The following is a 27,809-nucleotide window of genomic DNA, read 5'->3' as shown; positions in this document are numbered from 1 at the left end:
CTACAGGACTGCAAAAGACAACAGGAAAAGCACAGTGAAGTAAAACATTTTAAATTCAAATAGTGGCCAGGGTATGTAGCTGAGTTTCCTTCGCCCAGTTTTTAGATCAGGACTCAATTTGTTAATTTGAGTGATTGGATGAGATTAACAAAAATAAACAAAGTTGTTAAATTTCTGTCATGCATTAGGGAGGGAAAAGTTATCTACACACCTGGTTCCAGAGAGGAAGTCACACATCTGAGGATAAGGTCTCCTGATTTGGATAGTGATCAGGAAAGGGGGTGTTACTGCAACTGGGCCAGGTAACGGGATCAAGAAGGTATGAATCATAGAATTTGCAGTGCCCATAGAGTCTGCACTGGCTCTTGGAAAGAGCACCCTACCCAAGCCCATAACTCCACCCTATCCCCATAACTCAGTAACCCCACCCAACATTAAGGGCAATTTAGCATGGCCAAACCACCTAACCTGCACATCTTTGGACTGTGGGAGGAAACCGGAGCATCCAGAGGAAACCCACGCACATACTGGGAGAACGTGCAGACTCCGCACAGTGACCCAAGCCAGGAATCGAATCTGGGACCTTGGAGCTGTGAAGCAATTGTGCTAACCACTATGCTACTGTACTGCCCACGGTGAAGGAGCATCAGTCCTTGTGACTTCCAACAGATTTGAGGTTCTTAGAGCTTGAATGGATAAGAGCAAATGCTGGAGAGTGGACGAGTGAATAACTAGGAAGGAAATGGTCATAGGGGACAGTATAGTCAGGAGGGTAGACATAGAACTCTGCAGCCACAAGTGAGGGCCCATAAGGCGATGTTGCCTGTCCAGTGCCAATGGTTGGGATATCTGGTCAGGGCTGGTGAGGAAGATCCAATGGTTGTGGTCCACATGGATACCAATAATATAGCTAGGGCTAGGATGGAGATCTTGCTTAGGGATTATGAGCAACTAGTAGCAACATTTTAAAAAGCAGAAGCACAAAGATGATCCCTGGACTGCAACCTGAGCCACTTTTCTCGTGGAAGAGGGTAAATAAGATTAGAGAGTTAAATGCATGGCTTAAAGACTGTACGGGTAAAACGGGTTTCAATTTATGGGGCACTGGCACGTGTACTGGGGAAAGTGGGAGCTGGTCTTCACCTGAACCATGCTGAGATCAGTGTTCTGGTGAGTGGTATAACTAGGGTAGTAGAGAGAGCTTTAACACAAATAGCTTAGGGGTGTGTGTAGGATCAAGTGAGAAGAGATATCATAAATTAAAGGGAAACAACAAGGCAATAGCCTACAGTAACAACATGGGTAGTGATAATCAGAATGTGGTGAGAAGGGACAGAGTATAAACATAAGTGTGCAACAGTAGATATGGCCAGAGGTTGCATAAAATAGTAAATTGATAGCTTTGTCTCGGAAATAAAAACAGAAAGTGCTGGAAAAGCTCAGCCAGTCTAGCAGCACCAGTGGAGACAATTTAACTTCTCTTTTGAAACACCTATGATTGTATTAGGAACGCATAGCTTTAAAACCATCAAATTTTAAAAAGTCACAATTATTAAGTATTTAGAGGCTCTCCAAATGTTTATTATTGAATTAGTATTAATATATACTTTAATATAAAGCTAGCAAAAAGATAAATTATGATTCAATTCAATTGCTCTGCAGTGAGATATACAATTTAAAAAAAGATTTAGCATGGCCAATCCACCTACCCTGCACATCTTTGGGTTAGGGGGGCAAAACCCACACAGACACAGGGAGATTGGTTACAGGAAATTACGTTGTGCCTATTAACTATAGAGCATAGTATGAGGATTGTTAAAGGAATATGCCAGACCAAACATTATAATTTAAGTAAACAAAATCTAGCAGCACTACAAAACTATCTGCCAATTCACTGGAATTTTGTTCAACCTACTTTTGAAGCTACATCATGTAGCAATAGTCATGAAGGCTTGTGCTTCAGAACCTGCTGTACCCCAAGCCGCGATGCTCCAGTACAGCTACGACACTGGCATCTTCCGCTAATGTGGAAAATTCCACGGTACATCCTACACACAAAAAGCAGGACAAATCCAACCTGGCCAATTATCACCCCATCAGCCTACTCTCAATCATCCGTAAAATGATGGAAGAGGTAATCAACAGTGTCTGCTCAGTGATGCTCAATTTGCGTTCCGCCATGGCCACTCAGCTCTTGAACTTGCAGCTGTGGTTTGAACATGGACTAAAGAGCTGAACTCCAAAGGTGAGGTGACAGTGACTGCCTCTGACATTAAGACAGCATTTGATCCAGTATGGCATCAAGGAGACCTAGCAAAACTGGAGTCAACGGGAATCGGGGAAATTTCTCTGCTGGTTGGATTCATAAAGGAAGATGGTTGTGGTTCTTGGAGGCCAATCAGTTCCAGCACATCACGGCAGTAGTTCCTCAAGGGAGTGACCTCACCTCAAGCATCTTCAGCTGCTTCATCAATGACGATACTTCCATCATAATTTCAGAAGTGGGGATGTTCACTGTTGATTGCACAGTGCTCAACATCATTAGCGACTGCCCAGATACTGAAGCAATCCAATCCAAATATAGCAAGACCTGGACAACATCCAGGTTTGGGCTGACAAGTGGCAATTAATAATTGTGCCACAAATGTTCCAGGAAATGAACATTTCTATCAAGAGCGAATCCAATCATCTACCCGAGATGGTAAAACGGTCAATGACATTACCATTGCTGAATGTCCCACTATCAAAATCCTGGTGGGTTACCATGGACCAGAAACTTAACTGGACGAGCCATCTAAATACTGTGGCTACAAGAGGTCAGAGGCTGGGAATTTTGCAGGGAATTTTCTCCTGATTTCCCAAAGCCTGTTCACCTTCTCCAAGGCACAATTCACAAGTGTGATGGGACATTTTCCACTTGCCTGGGTGTGTGCAGCTCTAGCAACACAAAAGAAGCTCAACACCATCCAGGACAAAGGAGCCCACCTAATTGACACTCCATCCACTAACATACACTCTCCCCACCACCATCGCACAGTGGCAGCAGTGTGCATCATCTACAGAATGCACTGCAGGAACTCACCATGGCTCTTTCGACAGGACCTTCCAAACCCATGACCACTGCCAACTAGAAGGACAAGGGTAGCAGTCACATGGGAACACCACCACCTGGAAGTTTCACTCCAAACCGCTCACCATCCTAACTTGGAAAGTATTGGAATTCCTTCATTATGGCTGTGTCAAAATCCTGGAACACCCTCTGTAACAGCGCAGCAGGTGTACCTACATCACATGGATTGCAGCAGTTCAAGACGACAGCCGTACCACCACCTTCTCAAGAGCAATTAAGAATGGGTAATAAATCCTGACCTAAGCAGTGATGTCCACATGTCATGAATGAATAAAAAAATGTGACCATATTTATCGTCAGTACGCTATAATATCCTGAGCGATGCATTCTGATGATTAAACGGTATATTCCAGTTTCGCTGTACAGTAACTACAGAAACAGATGCTCTTAGGTGTGAAAAGTGGATCAGCATTTGAGAGACAGAAAATTAGTCATGAGAAAAGAAAGTGGTCAGATTTAACAAGGGAGACTTAAATGCAATAACAGAAGCAATGATAAGCAAATGGAATATTGCATCATGATAGAATTTGTAACACCATCACAATTAAAACATTATTTGCATTTATTTCCATGCATTTTAGGCTTTAAGCTTTATTTTATAAAATGTATTAGGAATACAAACATTAATAATGCTCAAAAACAGATGGTAAAAACCTCAACGGGCAGACAAGAGGAAGTTGCAATAAGACTGTTGAACACTTTTGTTTATACAGTTTTGTAGACTGACAAGTCACTAATAAATTGTAATCAAACTGTGTTAAAGAACACAAAAGCATAACAGAATTGATTCATTTGATTAATGAATGAAAAAGTGTAACAGCATGAAGTTATCCAGAAGTACGTAAAAGAAAACATGCTGAAAATTTAACACCTTAGGATTTTCTGCACTGCTGGAACCTGAAACTATAAAGAGAATTCTGTCTGTAAAACCAGCTAAACCAAAGAGAGGATTTGTGCCATAAAATATAATTCCTCGGTATAATAATGTCTTAATGTGGAAATTAATGGCAAAGCTGTTAAATGAGTGCATAATGCTAGTCATTGAAAGATCCGTAATGTTTTTTTCTTTGAATTTACTGCTTTGCTCTTAGCTGGGGTATGGGTTTACATGTACCAACGTTCCTATGATATCTTACCTGAGTGGTCATTTGTCATGTGCAAGACTGGGCAGTGGTAGAAATCAGACTATTTGAATAAAAATGCAGGCCAACATGGGTGAGCTTTATCTGTGCTCAACCAATTTTACATATCCTTTCTCGGCAGTACTCAGTTGTTTTACATGGGGAACAATTGGGATTTGGAAACTACATGGTTCCGGAATGTGGAAAGTACAATTTATCAGATAAATTACTCTACTATTGGGGATCAAGCTTATAGCTTTATCATGGCTCGGCACAACATTGAGGGCCGAAGGGCCTGTTCTGTGCTGTACTGTTCTATGTTCTAGCTGTGTAATGTATAGGTCAGCACTGCACTTCATGGCATCTGAAACTGGCTCAAATGAGAAGTCAAAATTTTTCAAAAGAAACAACATTGGCCTGATTTTCAATCTGAGTGCATCAAAGCAACGATCTTGAGATATGGAGAAAATTCTTACCAGAAAATTACTCCACGGATATTAGGAGCAACTTAGAATTAAACCTATGGACCAACCTATCCTGTCAGATAAAGCTGGTTCCACTAACTACCAATACCTGCAGTTAACTAACTTTCCTGGGTAAAATCAAGAGACTCACAAGGCTGTTTTCTACTGCAGAAATCACAAACGTGTCACAAAGTTCTGATGCATCAAATTCAGATTTGGCAAAAGTCCTTTATGACCGACCTTTTGGCTCCTTTCATAAATGAAGAAGGGACTTAATTCATAGGCATGTACGGTGATCGCCTCTTACTAAACATCCAACAATGGAAGATGAAAGAATACAATGATTGTCACATAGACATTATACCATACTAAACTCAACACTGAGTTTAATAATTTCAGATCACAACCCACACTGTTAAGAATCATTTGGACTGCAGGTGTTGGTAATGATCCTGCTGCAGTCATTTACAGCTCTTCTAGACCCATCTTTTGTTGCTTTACTTATCCCATTACCACACTCTTTTGCCATTCACTATCATCCCATTATTATTTAATCTTTCCTATCTTCCACCCCATCAAAGACCTCCATTGTTTTCTTCCTTTCCTCCTCCTTTCCCTGCTTAAAATTTAGTACATCTCAAACGCTTTCCAATTTTGACAAAAAGTCACCAACCTGAAACATTGTCTATTTCTCTCTCAACAACATAGTGCCCAATTTGCTGAATATTCCTCTGATTTTTCTGCTTTTTGTTGTAAATTTTCAACATCTGCAATATTTGGCTTTTATAAAACTACTTTCCCAGACTTACAATAACTTAATAGTCAATCAGTTGGGTTATTTAACGATGATGCCAAATTTGGCTTTGCAATTGCAATAAGGTATTCACTCAATTATATTAATGGTCCTTGGCAAAACAGGTAATTAGAATCATCACTACATCCTGTATTTATAGTTTCGAAATATGCTGGGATGGAGATAAATTAATCCGAGTTTCAAAATGCAAACCATTAGGTTTCAGTAATTCTTGCACATGGAACAGAACTGCGGAAAGTACTTGTCGACAGTACACCTTTTCCTCAAATGATGTAATTAGAGAATCATAGAATTCCTACAGTGCAGAAGGAGGCCATTTGGCCCATCGAATTTGCACCGGCCCTTCGAATGAGCACTCTATGTCCACCCATCCCTTGAAACTAAGGGGCAATTAATCATGACCAATCCAGCTAACCCACACATGGACTGTGGGAGGAAACCGGAGCACCCGGAGGAAACCCACGCAGACACAGGGAGACTGTACTAACTCCACAAATAGTGACCTATGGCCGGAAGTGAACCCAGGTTTCTGCCGCTGTGAGGCAGCAGTGCACTGTGCCAGTGCCACCCTGCAGGGCCAGTACAGGGCCAACATGTTTGAATCAAGGAAAAGGGTGGGACCAGCAAATTCAGTGAACCATGAATATGAAGGGATATACAGCATTGGATAAAGAGAAAAAGAGAGGCTTCTGGTAGATATCAAGGGCTCATTACAGCAGAAGCCCTAGAGGTGCATAGAATATGCAAGAGGGAACTTAAAAAGGAAATTAGGAGAGCAAAAAGGGGTCATGAAACGATACTGGCAGATAGAATAAAGGAAAATCCGAAGCAGATCCAGAGAACCCTGATTATGAAGGGATATACAGCATTGGACAAAGAGAAAAAGAGGCGCTTCTGGTAGATATCAAGAGCTCATGACAGCAGAAACCCTAGAGGTGCATAGAATATGCAAGCGGGAACTTAAAAAGAAATTAGGAGAGCAAAAAGGGGTCATGAAACGATACTGGCAAGTAAAATAAAGGAAAATCCGAACTTGTTACAAGTACATTAAGAATAAACGGATAACTAGGGAAAGAGTGGGGCCCATTAAGGACCACAGTGGTAATTTGAGTGTGGGGCCGGAGGATGTAGGCAGGGTTCTTTATGAATACTTTGTGTCAGTGTCCACTTGTGCGAGGGACGATGTGGGTATAGAAATCAGGGAGAAGGACTGTATTAAAATTAAAGAGATTAACATGGACAAGAGAGGACGTTCTGAGTGGTTTGGCCGGCTTAAAAATAGACAAATATCCAGGGCCAGATGAAATATATCCCAGGCTGCTGAGTGAGGCATGGGAGGAAGTAGCAGGGGCGCTGGCAATAATTTTCAATTCCTCTCTGGCCACAGGAGAGATGCCAGAGGACTGAAGGATAGCCACAGTGTGGTTCCATTATTCAAGAAGGGAGAAAGAGATAAACCAGGAAACTACAGGTCAGTCTAGCCTCGGTGGTGGGGAAACTATTGGAAGCAATTCTGAGTGTCAGAATTAATCTGCATTTGGAGAGGCAGGGATTAATCAAGAACAGTGGTTTGTTTTTTTAAAAATAATTTTTATTGGAATTTTTTACAGAAAATATAAAAATATAGCAACAACAATAAAGTGCAACAAAATACCCCATAACAACCGTAACACCCCCCAAACCGTATCAACGCATGTATCCCACCCCCCCCCCCCCACCCCCAACAAGAGAACTTAACAATAGGTTAAAATTAAATAAACCAAATTTAAATAAAATAAACAAACATAGTCATCATCGTCGTCCCCCACCCCCCCGGGTTGCTGCTGCTACTGTCCCAGTACCCTATCGTTGAGCCAGAAAGTCGAGGAAAGGTTGCCTCCGCCTGAAGAACCCTTGTACCGATCCTCTCAGGGCGAATTTGACCTTCTCTTGCCTAATAAAACCCGCCATGTCATTGACCCAGGTCTCCACGCTCGGGGGCCTCGCATCCTTCGCTGGGCTACTAGGGACGCAAAGGCCAGCACACCGGCCTCTTTCGCCTCCTGCACTCCCGGCTCCACCCCAACCCCAAAAATCGCGAGTCCCCATCCTGGCTTGACCCTGGATCCCACCACCCTTGACACCGTCCTCGCCACCCCCTTCCAGAACTCCTCCAGTGCCGGGCATGCCCAGAACATATGGGCATGGTTCGCTGGACTCCCCGAGCACCTGACACACCTGTCTTCATCCCCAAAGAACCTACTCATCCTCGTCCCAGTCATGTGGGCCCGGTGCAGCACCTTGAACTGGATGAGGCTAAGCCACGCACACGAGGAGGAAGAATTTACCCTTTCCAGGGCATCAGCCCATGTCCCGTCTTCGATCTGTTCCCCCAGTTCCCCCTCCCACTTAGTTTTCAGCTCCTCCACTGACGCCTCCTCCACCTCCTGCACAACCGTGTAGATATCGGATATCTTCCCCTCCCCGACCCAGACCCCCGAGAGCACCCTGTCACTCACCCCCTTCGCGGGGAGCGCAGGGAATCCCTCAGATACCTGCAGATACCTGAACATGTTTCCCGGGGGGAGCCCAAATTTCTCTTCCAACTCCCCCAGGCTCGCAAACCTCCCGTCGATAAACAGGTCCCTCAGCTGTCTGATGCCCGCTCTGTGCCAACCCTGAAATCCCCCATCCATGTTCCCCGGGACGAACCTATGGTTCCCCCTTAACAGAGCCTCCATCGAGCCCCCCACTTCTCCCGTATGTCGCCTCCACTGCCCCCAAATCTTGAGGGTAGCCTCCACCACCGGACTCGTGGTATACCTCGTGGGAGGGAGCTGCCACGGCGCCGTTACCAGAGCCCCCAGGCTTGTATCCCCACAGGACACTCTCTCCATCCGCTTCCATGCTTGCCCTCTCCCCCTCCATCACCCACTTGCGCACCATCGACACGTTGGCCGCCCAGTAGTACCCCGAGAGATTGCGCAACGCCAGCCCCCCCCATCTCTACCCCGCTCCAAGAAGACCCTCTTCACCCTCGGGGTGCCATGCGCCCAAACAAAGCTCATGATGCTGCTGGTCAACCTTCTAAAAAAGGCCCTAGGGATGAAGATGGGCAAGCACTGAAAGAGGAACAAGAACCTCGGGAGAACCGTCATTTTGACGGACTGCACTCTACCCGCCAACGATAGCGGCACCATGTCCCACCTTTTAAATTCCTCCTCCATCTGCTCCACCAGTCTGGTGAAGTTAAGCTTATGGAGAGTCCCCCAACTCCTGGCCACCTGCACCCCCAGATATCTGAAACACTTCACTGCCCTCCTAAAGGGAAGCCTCCCAATTCCCTCCTCTTGATCTCCCGGGTGCACTAAAAATACCTCGCTCTTTCCTAAATTTAGCTTATAGCCCGAGAAGCCCCCAAATTCCGCTAACAGCTCCATCACCCCCGGCATTCCCCCCTCTGGGTCCGCCACATACAACAGCAGGTCATCCGCATACAGCGATACCCTGTGTTCCTCCCAGCCCGCACCAGACCCCTCCATCTCCCTGACTCCCTCAACGCCATAGCCAGAGGTTCAATCGCCAGTGCAAAGAGCAGGGGGGACAGGGGGCACCCCTGCCTGGTCCCACGGTAGAGCCTAAAGTACTCCGATCTCCTTCCATTTGTAACTACACTCGCCATCGGAGCCGCGTAGAGCAGCCTCACCCATTTGATGAATGCCTCCCCAAATCCAAACCGCTCCAGCACCTCCCACAGGTACCCCCACTCAACTCTATCAAACGCTTTCTCTGCGTCCAGCGCCACCACTATCTCCGCCTCCCCCTCCACTGCCGGCATCATGATAACATTTAGCAGTCTCCGCACATTCGTGTTGAGCTGCCGCCCCTTGACAAATCCTGTCTGATCCTCGTGTATCACCCCTGGCACACAATCCTCTATCCTGGTGGCCAGGATCTTCGCCAGCAACTTAGCGTCTACATTGAGGAGCGAGATAGGCCTGTATGATCCACACTGCAAGGGGTCCTTATCCCGCTTTAGGATCAAAGAGATCAGTGCCCGCGACATTGGCGGGGGCAAAGCCCCCCCCCCCCCCCCCCCCCCCCCCCCAATACCTCATTATAGGCTCGCACCAGCAGGGGGCCCACCAGGTCGGCATACTTTTTGTAAAATTCCACAGGGAACCCGTCCGGCCCCGGGGCCTTACCTGACTGCAGTTGTCCAATCCCCCTGACTAGCTCCTCCAGCTCTATCGGTGCCCCCAGCCCCTCTACCAGCCCCTCTTGAACCCTTGGGAAACATAGCCTGTTCATGAAGCTCTCCATCCCCTCTCTCCCCATCGGAGGTTCCGACCGGTACAGTTCCTCGTAGAAGTCAAGAACAGTGGTTTGTTAAGAGGAGGTCATGTCTGACCAACTTGATTGAGTTTTTCAAAGAGGTGACCAGATGTGCAGATGAGGGAAAAGCATTTGCCGCATTCTACTTGGACTTCAGCAAGGCATTTGATAAGGCCGCACAGGGGAAATTGAGTCCATGGGATCCAAGATAATTTGGCAAATTTGGATCCAAAATTGGCTACGTGGCAGGAAGCAGAAGGTGGTGGTCGAGGGATGTTTTTCTGACTGGAAGCTTGTGTCCAGTGGGGTCCCACAGGGATCAGTGTTGGGCCTCTTGCTGTTTGTGATTTATTAGAATTATTTAGATATGAATGTAGGACGGTTGATTAGCAAGTTTGCGGATGATATGAAAATTGGTGGGGTGGTAAACAGTGAGGATGATAGCGTCTGATTACAGGAGGATATGGACAGGCTGATCAGGTGGGCTGATCAGTGGCAAACACTGAATCCGGATAAGTATGAGGTGATGCACTTGGGCAGGACAAACACGGCAAGGGAGTACACGATAAACGGCAGGACCCTGGGATGCACCGAGGACCACAGGAATCTTGGTGTGCATGTGCACCAGTCCCTTAAGGTAGCAGAGAACCTGGATACAGTGGTTAAGAAGGTATATGGTACACTTGCTTTTATTAGCCGAGGCATAGAGTTTAAGAGCAGGGAGGTTATGCTGGAACTGTATAAAACGTTGGTTAGGTCACAGCTAGAGTATTGTGCGTAGTTCTGGAATCCACATTATAGGAGGGATGTGATAGCACTGGAAAAGGTGCAGAGGAGATTTACCAGGATGTTGCCTGGGCTGGAGTGTGTTAGTTATGAAGAGAGATTGGATCGACTTGGATTGTTTTCCTTGGAGCAGATGAGACTGAGACTGAGGGGCGACTTCCCATACCAGCCTCTCCAAACAGGCGCCGGAATGTGGCGACTAGGGGCTTTTCACAGTAACTTCATTTGAAGCCTACTTGTGACAATAAGCGATTGTCATTTCACATAATTGAGCGAAGATTCTTCAGAACAGGATTTACTCACAATTGGAAATAAATGGACTTATCAGTGATAGACAGCTTGTTTCTTTTTGAGAAAAAAATCATGATTTTAATATAGACACTGTTAAGGAAAGAATATATATTTGTTGTTTCTGAGAATTGGTTGCAGTTGTCAAACAGGCTTGATCAATAACTGACCAAAAATGCTGTAAATGGTGTGGAAACAAATCTCCTGCGATTAATCTTGTGGTGTTGTGCATCCACATGAAGACAGACTGTTTTAGACTATGTCTGGAAGCACAGAAATGGAAGTCTTATGACCTTGAATTTGAGTCTATTTGTATGTTAGGAAAGCTCTTCTCTGGCGTAAGCACGAGTTAATTGCTTTATAAATGCCCTTCTCTGCCAATCTCATGAAAAATGCAAGAAGTTCAAAATGAGAGGCAGGGGAATTATAGAATCCATACAGTGCAGAAAGAGGCCATTCAGCCCATCGAGTCTGCACTAACCTATGGAAATAGCACCCTACCTAGGCCCAATCTCCACCCCATCCCCATAACCCCACCTAGGGGCAGTTTAGCATAACCAATCCATCTAACCTGCACATCTTTGGACTGTGGGAGGAAACTGGAGCACCTGGAAAAAACCCAAGCAGACACAGGAAGAATGTGCAACCTCCACACAGGCAGTCACCCGAGGTCGGAGTCAGACCCGGCGCTGTGAGGCAGCAGTGCTAACCACCGTGCTGCCCGATGGTGTTGATCACATTCATAACCTTGAGAGATTACTTATTCCAGAGCAGGGTACGGGCTATTTGCACCAAGTATTACATCAGACTGCTCGGAATCCACTCATATAGGATTGGAGTTAATTCTAACATCTGGAATTTGGCCATCCCACAATGTCAATAGTGGGCGGCATGATAGCACAGTGGTTAGCACTGTTGCATCACAGCCCCAGTGTCCCAGGTTCGATTCCTGCTTGGGTCACTGCCTGTGCGGAGTCTGCACTACCTCCGTGTCTCTATGGGTTTCCCCCAGGTGCTCCGGTTTCCTCCCACAAATCCCAAAAGACGTGCTTGTTAGGTGAATTGAACATTCTGAATTCCCCTCGGTGTACCCGGAGTGTGGCGGCTAGGGGCTTTTCATAGTAACTTAATTGCAGTGTTAATGTAAGCCTATTTGTGACAATAAAAATATTATATTACATTCAAAGTATTTATGATTTAGCTGAACCATTCTTCCCAACAGAGCCTGAACCATTCATTACACCAGCCCATCAACCACGACTATGTTGGTAGTATTCTTCTGGGTCAGAGCGGTTATGGATTCACAATCCACTCCAGACAGCTGTGCTGATAACCAAGAATAGTACAGCATTGAAGACCTTTTGTAATACCAATTCTGTGCCAAGGCTTAAACTTGATTGCAATACTGAGGAAGTGTTTCAGATGAGAGTTGAAACAGAGGCCCAGTCTGCCCTCTCTTTTGGTTACAAAAGGTTTCACGCCATTATTAAAAAAGCAGCTGATTTTTTCCAGTGTTCTGGTGAACATTTATCCAAAACTACCAGAAAAGATAATCCAGTATTTTATCTCATGGGTGTTTGTGAGACATTGCTATGTTAAAATTCGCTGCTGCATGTCGTCCCACATTCCAACAGTCCCACACTTCAAAAACCACTTCACTGACAAAAAATGGTTTGGAATATTCTGAAGTCATGAAATATCAAGTTCTTCTTTCCTTCTCAAGAAAAATATATAAAAATGCATTGCAATCAGCAAAATGGAGGTCTACACCTGAAACTACTTCACTCATGCACACACGGTACTTTAATTTGGGTCTGCTGATCTATTTTTCAAGTATAAATATTGTACACAAAATAAGAAACTCCATGTGTAAGTTAATGCAGTGTGTGAATCTATTCAAATAACCATGATATCCTTTAATCATTCAATCTACACCCAAATCAGATAAACAGCATATTTTGCTCCAAGAAATAACCCTCATGACCATGCTGCACTCTTCATTTAAAAAATAAATAAATTTAGAGGATTCAATTTGTTTTTCCAATTAAGGGGCAATTTAGCATGGCAAATTCACCTATCCTGAACATCTCTGGATTGTGGGGGTGAGACCCACGCAAACACGGGAGAATGTGCGAACTCCACATAGGACAGTGACCCGGGGCTGGGATCAAACTCGGGTCCTCAGCGGTGTGAAGCAGCAGTGCTAACCACTGTGCCACTTCATACCCATCCTTCCCCTCAGATCATTCAGTTTTCCTTAATATGGAAGGGAAATCTGCACTTCGTTGCGGCTAAAAAGGGTCAAGGAGTATGGAGAAAAAGCGGGAGTGGGATACTGAATTTGCATGATCGGCCATGATCATATTGAATGGTGGTGCAGGCTCGAAGGGCCGAATAGCCTACTCCTGCACCTATTTTCTATGTTTCTTGTTTGTAACTGCTTAGTATTCGCTTTTTTTCCTTGCGTTAGGTGCTTTGGCCTTTCTTTTGCAGGATTGCATGCTGCTGCAGCTGACAATAGAAGGTTACAGAGGTGATTCAACAAATCTTGCCTTCCAGCCCCATTGTCAGTCTGCTGCCCTATCAATTGTTTCTGAAGTACAGAATTCTATAACAAGCCTATTGTGTCTGATTTGCAACTGAGACCATGTAAAACATGAAAACAGATATGCAACTGAATAATTAATTTCTCCTTGAACAAAAATAAGACTGAAGCTCTGATTTCTCGTAATTTGTGGTACTACCAGCGGGCAAATGGGATAGGCTCAGAACAGCAGCTAAACCTGCACATTTGTCAAGGCATTGCTGACCATCAGCAGCAACATAATTGTACTGAAACACAGTCTGCAACCTCATGCTCCAGTATTTCCCTAACTTTACCACCCGAAAGACATGCTGATAGGTAATTTGAACATTTTGAATTCTCCCTCCGTGCAACCGAACAGGCGCCAGAATGTGGCGACTAGGGATTTTTCACAGCAACTTCATTGCAGTGTTAATCTAAGCCTATTTGTGACAATAAAGATTATCATCAAGACAGTGGACCAACCTTGGTTCAATGGACAGTGTAGGAGAACATGCCATGAGCAGCACCAAGCATACCGAAACATAAGATGTCAACTTGGTGAAATGTCAACACAGGACTATAAACATGGTGAACAGTAGAATGAGCATGCTGTCGATAGAGCTAAGCAATACGATAACCAAAGGATCAGACCAAAGCTCTGAAGTTCTGCCACAACAATTAAACAATTAAGCAGAGGATGTGGCTCAAGAAACATCACCATCCATAATGATGCCAAGGCCCATCACATCAAGTGCAAAAGACAACAGTGAAGTATTTGCAACCATTGTCAGCCAGAGGTCTCTCATGGATAATCCATGTAGAAGGCCTTCTCAGCTGTAGAAGGGAAAGGAAGAATTGGGGATATACACAAGTGTCTGGGGGAGCAGGGGGGCGAGCGGGTAGTGAAGATCAAAGAGAAATGGGAAGCGGAGTTGGGGTGGGGGGGGAGAGATCAATTGGGGAGTATGGAGTGAGGCACTGCATAGGGTAAACGGGGCCTCCGCTTGTGCAAGGATGAGCCTGATACAGTTCAGTTTAAGGTGGTGCACAGAGTGTATATGACACGAGCGTGAATGAGTGGGTTATTTCAGGGGTAGCAGATGACTGTGAGTGGTGTGGGCGGGGGTCAGCGAATCATGCACACATGTTTTAGAATTGCGAAAAATTTGGAAGATTCTGGGCAGGAGTGTTCGCGGTCTTAGCCAGGATAGTGGACCCGGACCCCTTTGGTGGCGATATTTGGGTTTGCAGAAGAGCCAGAGCTCATGGATAGAAAGAAGGCCGATGCTGTGGCCTTCGCCTCTGATTACACGGTGGCGAATTTTGCTGGAGTGGCGGTCGGCATCACCACCGGGGTAGTGGTTTGGTCGGGTGATCTGTCCGACTTCCTGCGGTTAGAGAAGATAAAGTACGAGTTAAGGGGCTCTTCAGGGGAGTTTGAGGAAAGGTGGGGGATGTTTGTGACCGTGTTTGAGGGGCTGTTCGTCGGGGGAGGGGGGGGGGTGAAAAAGGGGGACAATCTGTGCAGACTGTATAGCTGATTGTGGGAAAGTACATTTCCCGGGGTGTTTATTCACTGTCACCTGTTTTGATACATGTTTATAACAAAATACATTTTTTTAAAAAAAGAAGTCCTTCTCAGGTCCCCACCATTATAAATGTCAGTTTTTAGACAATTTGACTCATGCCACATAATATCAAGAAATGGCTGGAGGCATTGGATACAGCAACGGTATGGGCCCTGGCTGTATTACAAAGAACCTGTCCTTTGCTAACCTGTTCTAACAGAGCTTCAATACTGGCATCTAGCCAAAAAAGTGGAAGTTGCCCAAGTAAGGGCAGCACAGTAGCATTGTGGATAGCACAATGGCTTCACAGCTCCAGGGTCCCAGGTTTGATTCCGGCTTGGGTCACTGTCTGTGCGGAGTCTGCACATCCTCCCCGTGTGTGTGTGGGTTTCCTCCGGGTGCTCCGGTTTCCTCCCACAGTCCAAAGATGTGTAGGTTAGGTGGATTGGCCATGACAAATTGCCCTTAGCGTCCAAAATTGCCCTTAGTGTTGGGTGGGGTTACTGGGTTATTGGGATAGGGGGAGGTGTTGACCTTGAGTAGGGTGCTCTTTCCAAGAGCAGGTGCAGATTCGATGGGCCGAATGGCCTCCTTCTGCACTGTAAATTCTATGACTATGTCCTGTCCACAAAAAGCAATAAAAATCCAACCCAACCAATTACTACCTCAACAACAAATCATCAGCTATCTTGATCATCAGTAAAGTGATGGAACGTGTCATCAACAATGCTATCAAGTGACAAATAATTTTTATTCAAATTTTTGCATAATATCAACAACAAAAAGACAGAATTAAAAAAAATGTTTTTTAAAACAAACAACAGAAAGAACAGTCCCCCCCGCGCAGACACAGTGGAAGAGATAAACTAACACCCATCATTCCCCCAAAACATCTGCCCGTCCCTTCAATTTACAGGACAGAAACCACCCCCCCCTCCCCCCACGTATACACAGAAAAGGAAATGAATTAATGCCCGACATTGGCACAGAAAAACTATGCCCGTCCCTCTAGTACAAATCCCCCCCCACCCTGCCAGAAACAGTGGCAACATGTCCCACCTCTTAAACTCCTCCTCCATTTGCTCGACCAGCCTTGTAAGGTTAAGCTTATGCAGGGCCCCCCAGCTCCTGGCCACCTGCACCTCCAAGTACCTGAAGCTCCTCTCCACCCTTTTCAATGGGAGCCTACCAATCCCGGCCCCTCCTGGTTCCCCGGGTGCACCACAAACAGCTCGCACTTCCCAAAGTTGAGCTTGTACCCCGAAAAGTCCCCAAATTCCCGGAGAATCCTCATCACCTCCGGCATTCCCCCCACCGGGTCCGCCACATACAACAATCGGTCATCCGCATAGAGCGACACTCGGTGCTCCTCCCCACCCCGCACCAGCCCCCTCCAGTTCCTCGACTCCCTCAGCGCCATAGCCAGGGGTTCAATTGCCAGCGCAAAAAGTAGGGGGGACAAGGGACACCCCTGCCTCGTCCCTCGGTGTAACTGGAAATACTCTGACCTCCTCCTATTCGTGGCCACGCTCGCCATCGGGGCCTCATATAACAGCCTCACCCAACTGACAAACCCCTCCCCAAACCCAAACCTTTCCAGTACCTCCCACAAGTACCCCCACTCAACCCTATCAAAAGCCTTCTCCGCGTCCAGTGCCACCACTATCTCCGCCTCCCCTTCTACCGCCGGCATCATTATAACATTCAAGAGGGGCAGCACGGTGGCACAGTGGTTAGCATTGCTGCCTACAGCGCTGAGGACCCGGGTTCGAATCCCGGCCCTGGGTCACTGTCCGTGAGGAGTTTGCACATTCTCCCCGTGTCTGCTTGGGTTTCACCCCCACAACCCAAAAATGTGCAGGATAGGTAGATTGGCCACACTAAATTGCCCCTTAATTGGTAAAAATAATTGGGTACTCTAAATTTATTTTAAAAAAAATAATAATAATAAAATTATAACATTCAAGAGCCTCCGTATGTTAGTGTTCAGCTGCCTCCGCCTCACAAACCCCGTTTGATCCTCGTGGATAACCTGCGGCACACAGTCCTCTATCCTCGTGGCTAAGATCTTTGCCAACAGCTTGGCGTCCACATTCAAGAGTAAGATCGGCACTCTGCTGGGGATCCTTGTCCCGCTTAAGAATCAGGGAGATCAGCGCCCGAGACATCGTTGGGGGCAAAGTCCCCCCCTCCCTTGCCTCGTTAAAGGTCCTAACCAACAGGGGGCCCAACAGGTCTGCATACATCTTATAAAATTCAACCGGGAACCCATCCCGCCCCGGCGCCTTCCCCAACTGCATGTTCCCTATCCCTTTAACTAGCTCCTCCAGCTCAACTGGCGCCCCCAGACCCTCCACCTGTCCCTCCTCCACTCTCGGGAATCTCAGCCGATCCAAAAAGCGCCCCCCCCCCCCCTCCTCCACCGGGGGTTCAGACCGATACAGTTTCTCGTAGAAGTCCCTGAAGACCCCATTGATGTCTACCCCCCTTCGCACCACATTTCCTCCCCGATCCTTAACTCCACCAATCTCCCTAGCCGCATCCCGCTTACGGAGCTGGTGTGCCAGCATCCTGCTCGCCTTCTCCCCATACTCGTACACCGCACCCTGAGCCTTCCTCCACTGAGCTTCCGCCTTTCTGGTGGTCAACAAGTCAAACTCAGCCTGAAGGCTGCACCGCTCCCGCAACAATCCCTCCTCCGGGGCCGCCGCATATCTCCTGCCCACCCTCACCAGCTCCCCCACCAATCTCTCCCTCTCTCTCCGCTCCCTTCTTTCCCGGTACGCTCAAATGGAGACCAACTCCCCCCGAACCACCGCCTTCAGCGCCTCCCAGACCGTCCCCACTCGGACCTCCCCATTGTCGTTGGCCTCCAGATTCCTCTCGATACATCCTCGGACGCGCCCGCCCACCTCCTCGTCCGCCAGCAGCCCCACCTCCAAGCGCCAAAGCGGGCGCTGGTCTCTCTCCTCCCCCAGCTCGAGGTCTACCCAGTGCGGGGTGTGGTCAGAAATGGCTATCGCCGAATATTCAGCATCTTCCACCCTCGCAATCAGCGCCCTACTCAGAACAAAAAAAATCAATCCGGGGGTAAGCCTTATGCACATGGGAGAAGTATGAAAATTCTCTGGCCCTCGGCCTCACAAACCTCCATGGGTCCACCCCTCCCATCTGGTCCGTAAACCCCCTCAACACCTTAGCCGCCGCAGGCCTCCTACCCATCCTGGAACTGGATCGATCCAGTGGCGGATCCAGCACCGTGTTGAAATCCCCCCCCCCCACAATTCGGGCCGTATACATTGACTAGCACCACCCGCTCCCCTTGCAGCTTGCCACTCACCATCACATACCTCCCGCCACTGTCTGCCACCACATTCGACGCCTCGAACCCCACCAGGATCGCCACCCCCAGATTTTTTGCATCCATCCCCGAATGAAACACCTGGCCTACACATCCCTTCCTCAATCGAACCTGATCCGCCACCTTCAGGTGCGTCTCCTGAAGCATGGCCACATCCGCCTTCAGCTCCTTCAGGTGCGCGAACACGTTTAACCGGCCCATTCAGTCCCCTCACATTCCAGGTGATCAGCCGGATCAGGGGACCACCTACCCCCTTCCCCGTCGACTAGCCATCACCCGTAATCCGCCACGTGCCCGCACCCCCCGCTCAGCCCGTTCCCCACAGCGGCAAACCCCCACCCCGACCCCCTCTACCTGCTCCAGCTCCTTCGCCACTTCAGCAGCAACCTGGTACCATCACACCCCCCCCCCCCCCCAGCTACATAACCCCTTCTATTGTACTTCCGTAAGCCAGCCGACTCCTGCTGACCCCGGCTGCTCCCGCCACCCCAAAGACCCTCCCCATTGCAACACCCCCCCCCCCCCCCCCCCCCAGTGACGGTCCCGCCCACTACTCCTCTAGCGGCGGCGGGGCTGCGCTTCCTTACCAACCCCCCCCCCCCCCCCAAAACGTGGGGAAAAGGCGGGCACATGACCCATCAGGACAGTGAACCCCACCCAACCGGGGAATGAAAATAAAAATCCAAACAAAACAAAACAAAGGCAGAACGGCAAAAAACCAACATCATCCAACAGAACCGATAAAACGAAAGGATACCAAGGAGGACAAAACCTCCGGGCTGTGTACAACGTTCCCCAGCCCCCAGTTCAAATCCAGCTTCTCTGCCTGGACAAAAGACCAGGCCTCCTCCGGGGAGTCAAAATATAGCTGGTGGTCTTTCTAAGTGACCCACAGGCGTGCCAGCTGTAGCAGGCCAAACTTTTTTCTTTTTTTTTTTAAATTTAGAGTACCCAATTATTTTTTCCAATTAAGGGGCAATTTAGAGTTGCCAATCTACCTATCCTGCACATTTTTGGGTTGTGGGGGTGAAACCCACGCAGACACGCGGAGAATGTGCAAACTTCACCCGGACAGTGACCCAGGGCCGGGATTCGAACCCAGGTCCTCAGCGCCGTAGGCAGCAATGCTAACCACTGTGCCACCGTGCTGCCCTAGCAGGCCAAACTTGACCCCTTTCTTGTGGAGCACTGCCTTCGCCCGGTTAAAACCAGCCCTTCTCTTCGCCACCTCCGCACTCCAGTCCTGGTAGATCCTGATCACCATATTCTCCCACTTGCTACTCCTCTCCTTCTTCGCCCAACGCAGCACACACTCGCGGTCGACGAAGCGGTGTAAACGGACCAGCACCGCCCGAGGCGGCTCATATGGCCTGGGTTTCCTCAGCAGCACCCGATGGGCATCCTCCAGCTCTAAGGGTCCCTGAAACGACTTCGCACCCATTAGCGTGTTCAGCATCATAGCCACATAGACCCCCAAATCCGAACCTTCCAGCCCCTCTGGGAGGCCCAGAATCCGCAGGTTCTTCTGACGGGCCCGGTTCTCCATCTCCTCCAGCTTCGCTGACCACTTCTTATGGAGCGCCTCGTGCGACTCCACCTTCACTGCCAGGCCCAGAAGTTCATCCTCGCTCTCCGAGGCCTTTTGTCGAAGCTCTCGGATCTCCGCACCTTGAGCCGTCTGGGTCGCCATGAGCTTGTCCAGAGTGGCCTTAAACGGCTCCTTAAAGGAGCGCTGAAGCAGCTCCTGCTGCTCCCGCGCCCGCTGCTGCCACGCTGCTGCTTCCCCGCCAGCCGCCATCTTGCCTTTCCTGCCTCGCACCTTTTTCTGCTCCAAAGCCGATTTTCTGACCGCTCCACTCCTAGTCCAGGCCATCCACCAGTGGAGAATCTGAGAAGGAGTGTTCCCACACGGGGAAAAGTCCAAACAGCACCACTACGGCCTCTTATAAGAGCCCCAAAGTATGAAAATAGCGGGAGCCACCGAACGTGCAGCTTAGCTCCGCATCACCGCAACCGGATGTCCGTCCCCGCTTCTTCAATGGCCTTGGTGAGATCTTTTCAGTTCTTCCCTCTGCTGCTAGAATTCAGCTTTCATAAAGGCCCTCAAGTCAGCTTGAGGCCTCTAAGCTGGCCCTCCCCCCGTCTGCATGCTTGCAGAGGCTTTTGTCTGCTGCTGCTTCAGCCAAATCTTTCACTGTTTCTGAAGGTCTGATAACCAAGAAATATACCATTCCTGGGGGAAAGTACTCCTCCAACATTCACCTACGCCTTTTCATCGAAATTCCAACCCGTGTTGCTTAAAAAAGAGCTCTTTTCTGTAACCTTGGGCAGGAGCTGCCTCTGTGTGACCACTCACTCCATGGTGCACACCGGAAGTTCCTTAACAAAGTATTGACCTACTCACTGACACTCTGGGTCCCTGACTGTCATACAGCCTTGGGCAAACATGGACAAAAGAGCTGAACTCAGGAGGTGAGGTGTGAGTCACTGCTTTGACATCAATGCAGCATTCGATCGAGTGTGGCATCAAGGAGCCAGAGCAGAACTGACATAAATGGGGATCAGGGAGAAACACTTTTCTGGTTGGAATCATATCTAGCACAAAGAAAGATGGTTGTCGTTGTTGGAGACCAACCATCCCAGTCCCAGGACATTGATACAGGAGTTCCTTAAGAGGCATCCTAGGCCCGACGATCCCTCCCATCATAAGGTCAGAAGCAGGGATATTTGCTGATGACCGCACAATTTTCAGTGCCATTCTCAACTCCGTGGATAGTGTCCATATATAACAAGACCTGAACAACATTCAGGCTTGAGCTGATAAATGGCAAGTAATATTCATGCTACCCAAGTGCCAGGAAATATCTATCTCCAGCAAGAGAGAATTTAACATTCAATAGCATTACTAAGTCCCCATTATCAACATCCTGGGGTTTACCACTCAGCAGGAACAACACCAAGAAGCTCAACACCATCCAGGACAAAGCAGCCAGCTTGACTGGCACCGCATCCACGACCTTAAACATTCACTATCTCCACCACTAACACAAAGTCATAGCAGTGTGTACCACCTATAAGATGTACTACAGCAACGCGTCAAGCCTCCTTAGCAGCACCTTTCAAACTCAGGACCTCTACCACCTAGAAAGAGAAGGGCAGCAGATACGTGGGAACACCACCACCTGCAAGTTCCTCACCATCCTGACTTGGAACTAAATTCTCATTTCTTCACTGCCACTGGGTCAAAGCCTTAGAGCTCCTTTCCTAACAGCACTATAGGTGCACAAACACCAGATGCACTGCAGTGGTTCAAGGCAGCAGATTTCCACCACTTTCTCATGAGCAGTTAGGAAAGGGCAGCTGGTCTAGCCATCTGTGTCCAGGTACCCTGAAAGAAGTTTTGAAAACAGAAAGTGCTAAATAGTTACAAATTTTGCTTTTTTGATGTATTCCCAGGACCAGGTCACCAACTCAGAGGTCCTGCACTATGCTCATTCAGTGTACACTCATTGCAAAGCCAGTGACATCTGCACTGGCTCGGCCGCACTAATCGGATAGATGCCAGTTGTATATCCAAGGATTTTCTGTACGATGAACTGGTTGTTGGTTCACTGGGCGTTCATAACACTACTATAAGGACACCTACAGGCCAAGTACAAAGGTCATGGGCACTGACAGCTTGGAGGAAGTCGGTGACGCCCATGGCTTGTGGAGATGACTGTTTGGAAGAGGGCCCAGAGAAAACAGAAGCCTGTGAATTGTGCACCTTCTCAACCCTCTGTCTTCCTCTGCAGCACACGTGACTGCCATGCCTGAGTGGGACTGCAAGCGATGACTAACACAAGAGTTAACCACCAAGATGCAAACTATCGTATCACAAGACGGAAAGCTGCCACCGTTTCATTGGAATGTATTATGGTAATTTAATAAATTTATAGTTCAGCTGTGAAGTATACAGAATATACATATACTGCCTTATTCAAACAGTCACACTAACTGAATCAACAGTCAGTTTAATACAGTCCAAGCTTCACAGCATAAGTAGAAATATCATCCCGAGTTCACATTTAAGTTCACCATAGAATCTTTGACAGAAAGCTATATTTACATTAGACTTTTCAAAATATCTAGAAATGCATTTTATTTTTTTTAAATAAATTTAGAATACCCAATTCATTTTTTCCAATTAATGGGCAATTTAGCATGGCCAATTCACCTACCCCGCACATCTTTGGGTTGTGGGGGTGAAACCCACGCAAACACGGGGAGAATGTGCAAACTCCACACGGACAGTGACCCAGAGCCGGGATCAAACCTGGGACCTCGGCACCGTGAGGCAGCAATGCTAACCACTGCGCCACCGTGCTGCCCTGGAAATGCATTTTATAAAGTTGGATAATGAAAAGATTTAATTTAGATTTGTTATACCGATCTGAGGTGCCAGTCAGGAAGTTTTGATTTTATTTTTGCCATGGGACACAATTACCAAGCTTTGCTGAATCGTTAACATTTCAAAAATTTTACCACAATTTAGAAATGCATTGAGTCTCCGAACAGCCAAGTTGGAATGTATATTCCCTAGTGTGCAAATGATCCAACAGACTTGGAAAGATGCAGGTCTGATCCATAATCCTTGTTGGGGTGAGCGGATCTTAACTTGCAAGAAGAAACTTGCATTTAGATGAAGGAAAGGATTTACTGCGCAACCGGCCGTGTGTTTTTGGCAGCGGAGGCAGCCTGCCAGCGGGATTTTGCGATCCTCGTTGTCAACAGGATTTCCCCATTGACTGCACCCCTCATCACCAGGAAACCCGTGCCCCATTGGTGGGACCGGAATATCCCACCAGCACGAACAGCTGGTAAATTCTGTCCAATGTCTTTCACTATCAAAGGACTTTGCAAAGCACTTTGCAGCTTATGAAATACTTTTCAAGCACAGTCAGCATTGCAATGTGGGAATCAGAGAAGTCAGTTTATGTTCAACAAGTTCCCACAAACACCAGGATGGAAGGATATAGATCCTACAAAGTGTCGTGTATGGGGAGGCTTAGATCATTCCCTTACCCCTGTCTCACAGTTATATAACCCACTGAGATTACTGTGGCGGATAAATTACTGAGTTTATTCAACTGCAGTTGAGCTTATTGCCATCAAGGGCAGGGGAAGCCATGACAATAAAAGTGAAAAAACTGAAAATGTTGATATTTCCAGATATGAAAACTAACTTCTATATTTGAAGACAAAATTAGTTACTGTATATGCAGAAAAAAAACTTCAAAATGTCCCAAATTTCCATCCATATCTCAATTACGTCAGAGAATCACTTTGCTATGCATTTTTCTGAAAGGAGAAGGGCCAGCAAGTGCACTTACCTTCTCTTGAAATACGAAACAGCTAAGCAAAGCTGTAGCCTGCTCAGCTGCCAGATCATTGAAGATCCCATTAAACATCATTTCTGTCAGAAGAAGTTCATCCGCACTACAAGAGAAAAGGTGAGCTGGTTAATACCAATCAGAGAAAGCACGGATTGTCACTTGTATAATTCATGCTTTGCTACTACACAGTTGCATTGCATATAACAAACTGAATATATAGCACTCTTCGTGAAGAAAGATAGGTCCTACAGTTTGTGAACAAGTTGATATAATCATTAAACAAAATGTACAACATCCAAGCGTTTATAAGTAGTTGTTATGGGAGACTTTAACTTTCCAAATATTGACTGGAAAAGATATAGTTCGAGTACATTAGATGGGTCGTTCTTTGTACAATGTGTGCAGGAGGGTTTCCTGACACAATATGTTGACAGGCCAACAAGAGGCGAGGCCACATTGGATTTGGTTTTGGGTAATGAACCAGGCCAGGTGTTAGATCTGGAGGTAGGTGAGCACTTTGGAAACAGTGACCACAATTCGGTGACCTTTACGTTAGTGTGGAAAGGGATAAGTATACCCCGCAGGGCAAGAGTTATAGCTGGGGGAAGGGCAATTATGATGCCATTAGACATGACTTAGGATGTGCTGGTTGGAGAAGTAGGCTGCAAGGGTTGGGCACACTGGATATGTGGAGCTTGTTCAAGGAACAGCTATTGCATGTTCTTGATAAGTACGTACCAGTCAGGCAGGGAGGAAGGGGTCGAGCGAGGGAACCGTGGTTTACCAAAGAAGTGGAATCTCTTGTTAAGAGGAAGAAGGAGGCCTATGTGAAGATGAGGCATGAAGTTTCAGTTGGGGCGCTTGATAGTTACAAGGAAGCGAGGAAGGATCTAAAGAGAGAGCTGAGACGAGCAAGGAGGGGACATGAGAAGTCTTTGGCAGGTAGGATCAAGGAAAACCCAAAAGCTTTCTATAGGTATGTCAGGAATAAAAGAATGACTAGGGTAAGAGTAGGGCCAGTCAAGGACAGTGGTGGGAAGTTGTGTGTGGAGGCTGAGGAGATAAGCGAGATACTAAACGGATACTTTTCGTCAGTATTCACTCAAGAAAAAGATAATATTGTGGAGGAGAATGCTGAGACCCAGGCTATTAGAATAGATGGCATTGAGGTGCGTAGGGAAGAAGTGTTGGCAATTCTGGACAAGGTGAAAATAGATAAGTCCCCGGGGCCGGATGGGATTTATCCTAGGATTCTCTGGGAAGCCAGGGAAGAGATTGCTGAGCCTTTGGCTTTGATTTTTAGGTCATCATTGGCTACAGGAATAGTGCCAGAGGACTGGAGGATAGCAAATGTGGTCCCTTTGTTCAAGAAGGGGAGTAGAGATAACCCCGGTAACTATAGGCCGGTGAGCCTAACGTCTGTGGTGGGTAAAGTCTTGGAGAGGATTATAAAAGATACGATTTATAATCATCTAGATAGGAATAATATGATTAGGGATAGTCAGCATGGTTTTGTGAAGGGTAGGTCATGCCTCACAAACCTTATCGAGTTCTTTGAGAAGGTGACTGAACAGGTAGACGAGGGTAGAGCAGTTGATGTGGTGTATATGGATTTCAGTAAAGCGTTTGATAAGGTTCCCCACGGTCGGCTATTGCAGAAAATACGGAGGCTGGGGATTGAGGGTGATTTAGAGATGTGGATCAGAAATTGGCTAGTTGAAAGAAGACAGAGAGTGGTAGTTGATGGGAAATGTTCAGAATGGAGTTCAGTTACGAGTGGCGTACCACAAGGATCTGTTCTGGGGCCGTTGCTGTTTGTCATTTTTATAAATGACCTAGAGGAGGGCGCAGAAGGATGGGTGAGTAAATTTGCAGACGACACTAAAGTCGGTGGAGTTGTAGACAGTGCGGAAGGATGTTGCAGGTTACAGAGGGACATAGATAAGCTGCAGAGCTGGGCTGAGAGGTGGCAAATGGAGTTTAATGTGGAGAAGTGTGAGGTGATTCACTTTGGAAAGAATAACAGGAATGCGGAATATTTGGCTAATGGTAAAATTCTTGGTAGTGCGGATGAGCAGAGGGATCTCGGTGTCCATGTACATAGATCCCTGAAAGTTGCCACCCAGGTTGATAGGGTTGTGAAGAAGGCCTATGGTGTGTTGGCCTTTATTGGTAGAGGGATTGAGTTCCGGAGCCATGAGGTCATGTTGCAGTTGTACAAAACTCTAGTACGGCCGCATTTGGAGTATTGCGTACAGTTCTGGTCGCCTCATTATAGGAAGGACGTGGAAGCTTTGGAACGGGTGCAGAGGAGATTTACCAGGATGTTGCCTGGTATGGAGGGAAAATCTTATGAGGAAAGGCTGATGGACTTGAGGTTGTTTTCGTTAGAGAGAAGAAGGTTAAGAGGTGACTTAATAGAGGCATACAAAATGATCAGAGGGTTAGATAGGGTGGACAGCGAGAGCCTTCTCCCGCGGATGGAGGTGGCTAGCACGAGGGGACATAGCCTTAAATTGAGGGGTAATAGATATAGGACAGAGGTCAGAGGTGGGTTTTTTACGCAAAGAGTGGTGAGGCCGTGGAATGCCCTACCTGCAACAGTAGTGAACTCGCCAACATTGAGGGCATTTAAAAATTTATTGGATAAGCATATGGATGATAAGGGCATAGTGTAGGTTAGATGGCCTTTAGTTTTTTTCCATGTCGGTGCAACATCGAGGGCTGAAGGGCCTGTACTGCGCTGTATCGTTCTATGTTCTATGTTCTATAAATAGGGATAACAAGATGCAAAAGCATAGGCAATGTCAAGACGGCATAAATCATTGCTTGGGCTTCAGTTGGTCTCTTGTCTCAAGAAGGGCAGAGCATCTGAACAAAGAAGAACTGGTCCAAGACATGATGTGGAGATGCCGGCATTGGACTGGCGTGAGCACAGTAAGAAGTCTTACAACACCAGGTTAAAGTCCAACAGGTTTGTTTCAAACACGAGCTTTCGGAGCAGTGCTCCTTCCTCAGGTGGAGGAAGGAGCACTGCTCCGAAAGCTCGTGTTTGAAACAAACCTGTTGGACTTTAACCTGGTGTTGTAAGACTTCTTACTGTGGTCCAAGACAGTCAGCATAAAAACATATTTAAATTAAGACCATAATTAGAAGTGGAGTAATTTCAGTGGGAAGAGAGATCAGATCAGTTCTAGGTAAATTGGAATCAAAGATTCACAGGCGAAATTGGAAAGGAACAATGGACTGCCTTTTAGAGGAGATGGTTCAATTGCAGCCAAGAGGTATTCCCACAAGAGGGAAAGGGCAAACAAAACCACAGCTCCCTGAATGACAAAAGAGCCAGAAAGTCTGATGGAGCAGAAAAGGGTGACCATGAACAGATGTCAGGTTGATAACACAAGTAAGACTAGATATAGAAAGGTCAGAAGGGAAACAAAATAAGAGAAGCAATCAGAGCGTTTGAGAAGTGGCAACTGACATGCAAGTTTCCAAATTCTTTCACAGGCATTTAAACAGTAAAAAGATATATAGCAGATGAAATTTAATGCAGAAAAGTTTGGGGTGACACACTCTGTAAGAAAATAAGTGTCATAAAACTATGCCCTTTATTTTGGATTTCCAGAAGGCATCTGATATGGTTCCATCTCAATAAATAGGAAATAATAGATTAGGTAGGATCATAGGACCAGGAGTAGGTCATTCAGTCCCTTGAGCCTGTCCCCCTATTCAATGAGATAATAATAACAATCTTCATTGTCACAAGTAGGCTTACATTAACACTGCAATGAAGTTACTGTGAAAAGCTCCGAGTCGCCACATTCCAGCGCCTGTTCGGGTACACAGAGGGAGAATTTAGAATGTCCAATTCACCTAACAGCACGTCTTTCGAGATGTGTGGGAGGAAACCGGAGAACTCGGAGGAAGCCCACGCAGACACAGGGAGAACGTGCAAACTCCGCACAGACAAAGACCTAAGCCGGGAATCGAACCTGGGACCCTGGCGCTTTGATGCAACAGTG

General features: G+C 47.0%; 1 protein-coding gene across 1 annotated transcript in view; it reads right to left on the bottom strand.

Annotated features, from left to right (window-relative positions):
• The window catches only part of mtrex (Mtr4 exosome RNA helicase), a 187,309-nt gene that overhangs the window by 17,425 nt on the left and 142,075 nt on the right, over positions 1–27,809 (bottom strand). The window contains exon 23 of the mRNA XM_038790909.1: positions 23,785–23,890. Coding sequence (XP_038646837.1) covers positions 23,785–23,890 — 106 coding nt within the window. The remainder of the gene's footprint in view (positions 1–23,784; positions 23,891–27,809) is intronic.

Source organism: Scyliorhinus canicula, chromosome 3 (assembly GCF_902713615.1).
Source record: "Scyliorhinus canicula chromosome 3, sScyCan1.1, whole genome shotgun sequence".
Taxonomy (NCBI): domain Eukaryota; kingdom Metazoa; phylum Chordata; class Chondrichthyes; order Carcharhiniformes; family Scyliorhinidae; genus Scyliorhinus; species Scyliorhinus canicula.
The sequence above is the reverse complement of the archived record's forward strand: the minus strand, read 5'-3'. Positions and strand labels throughout refer to the sequence as shown.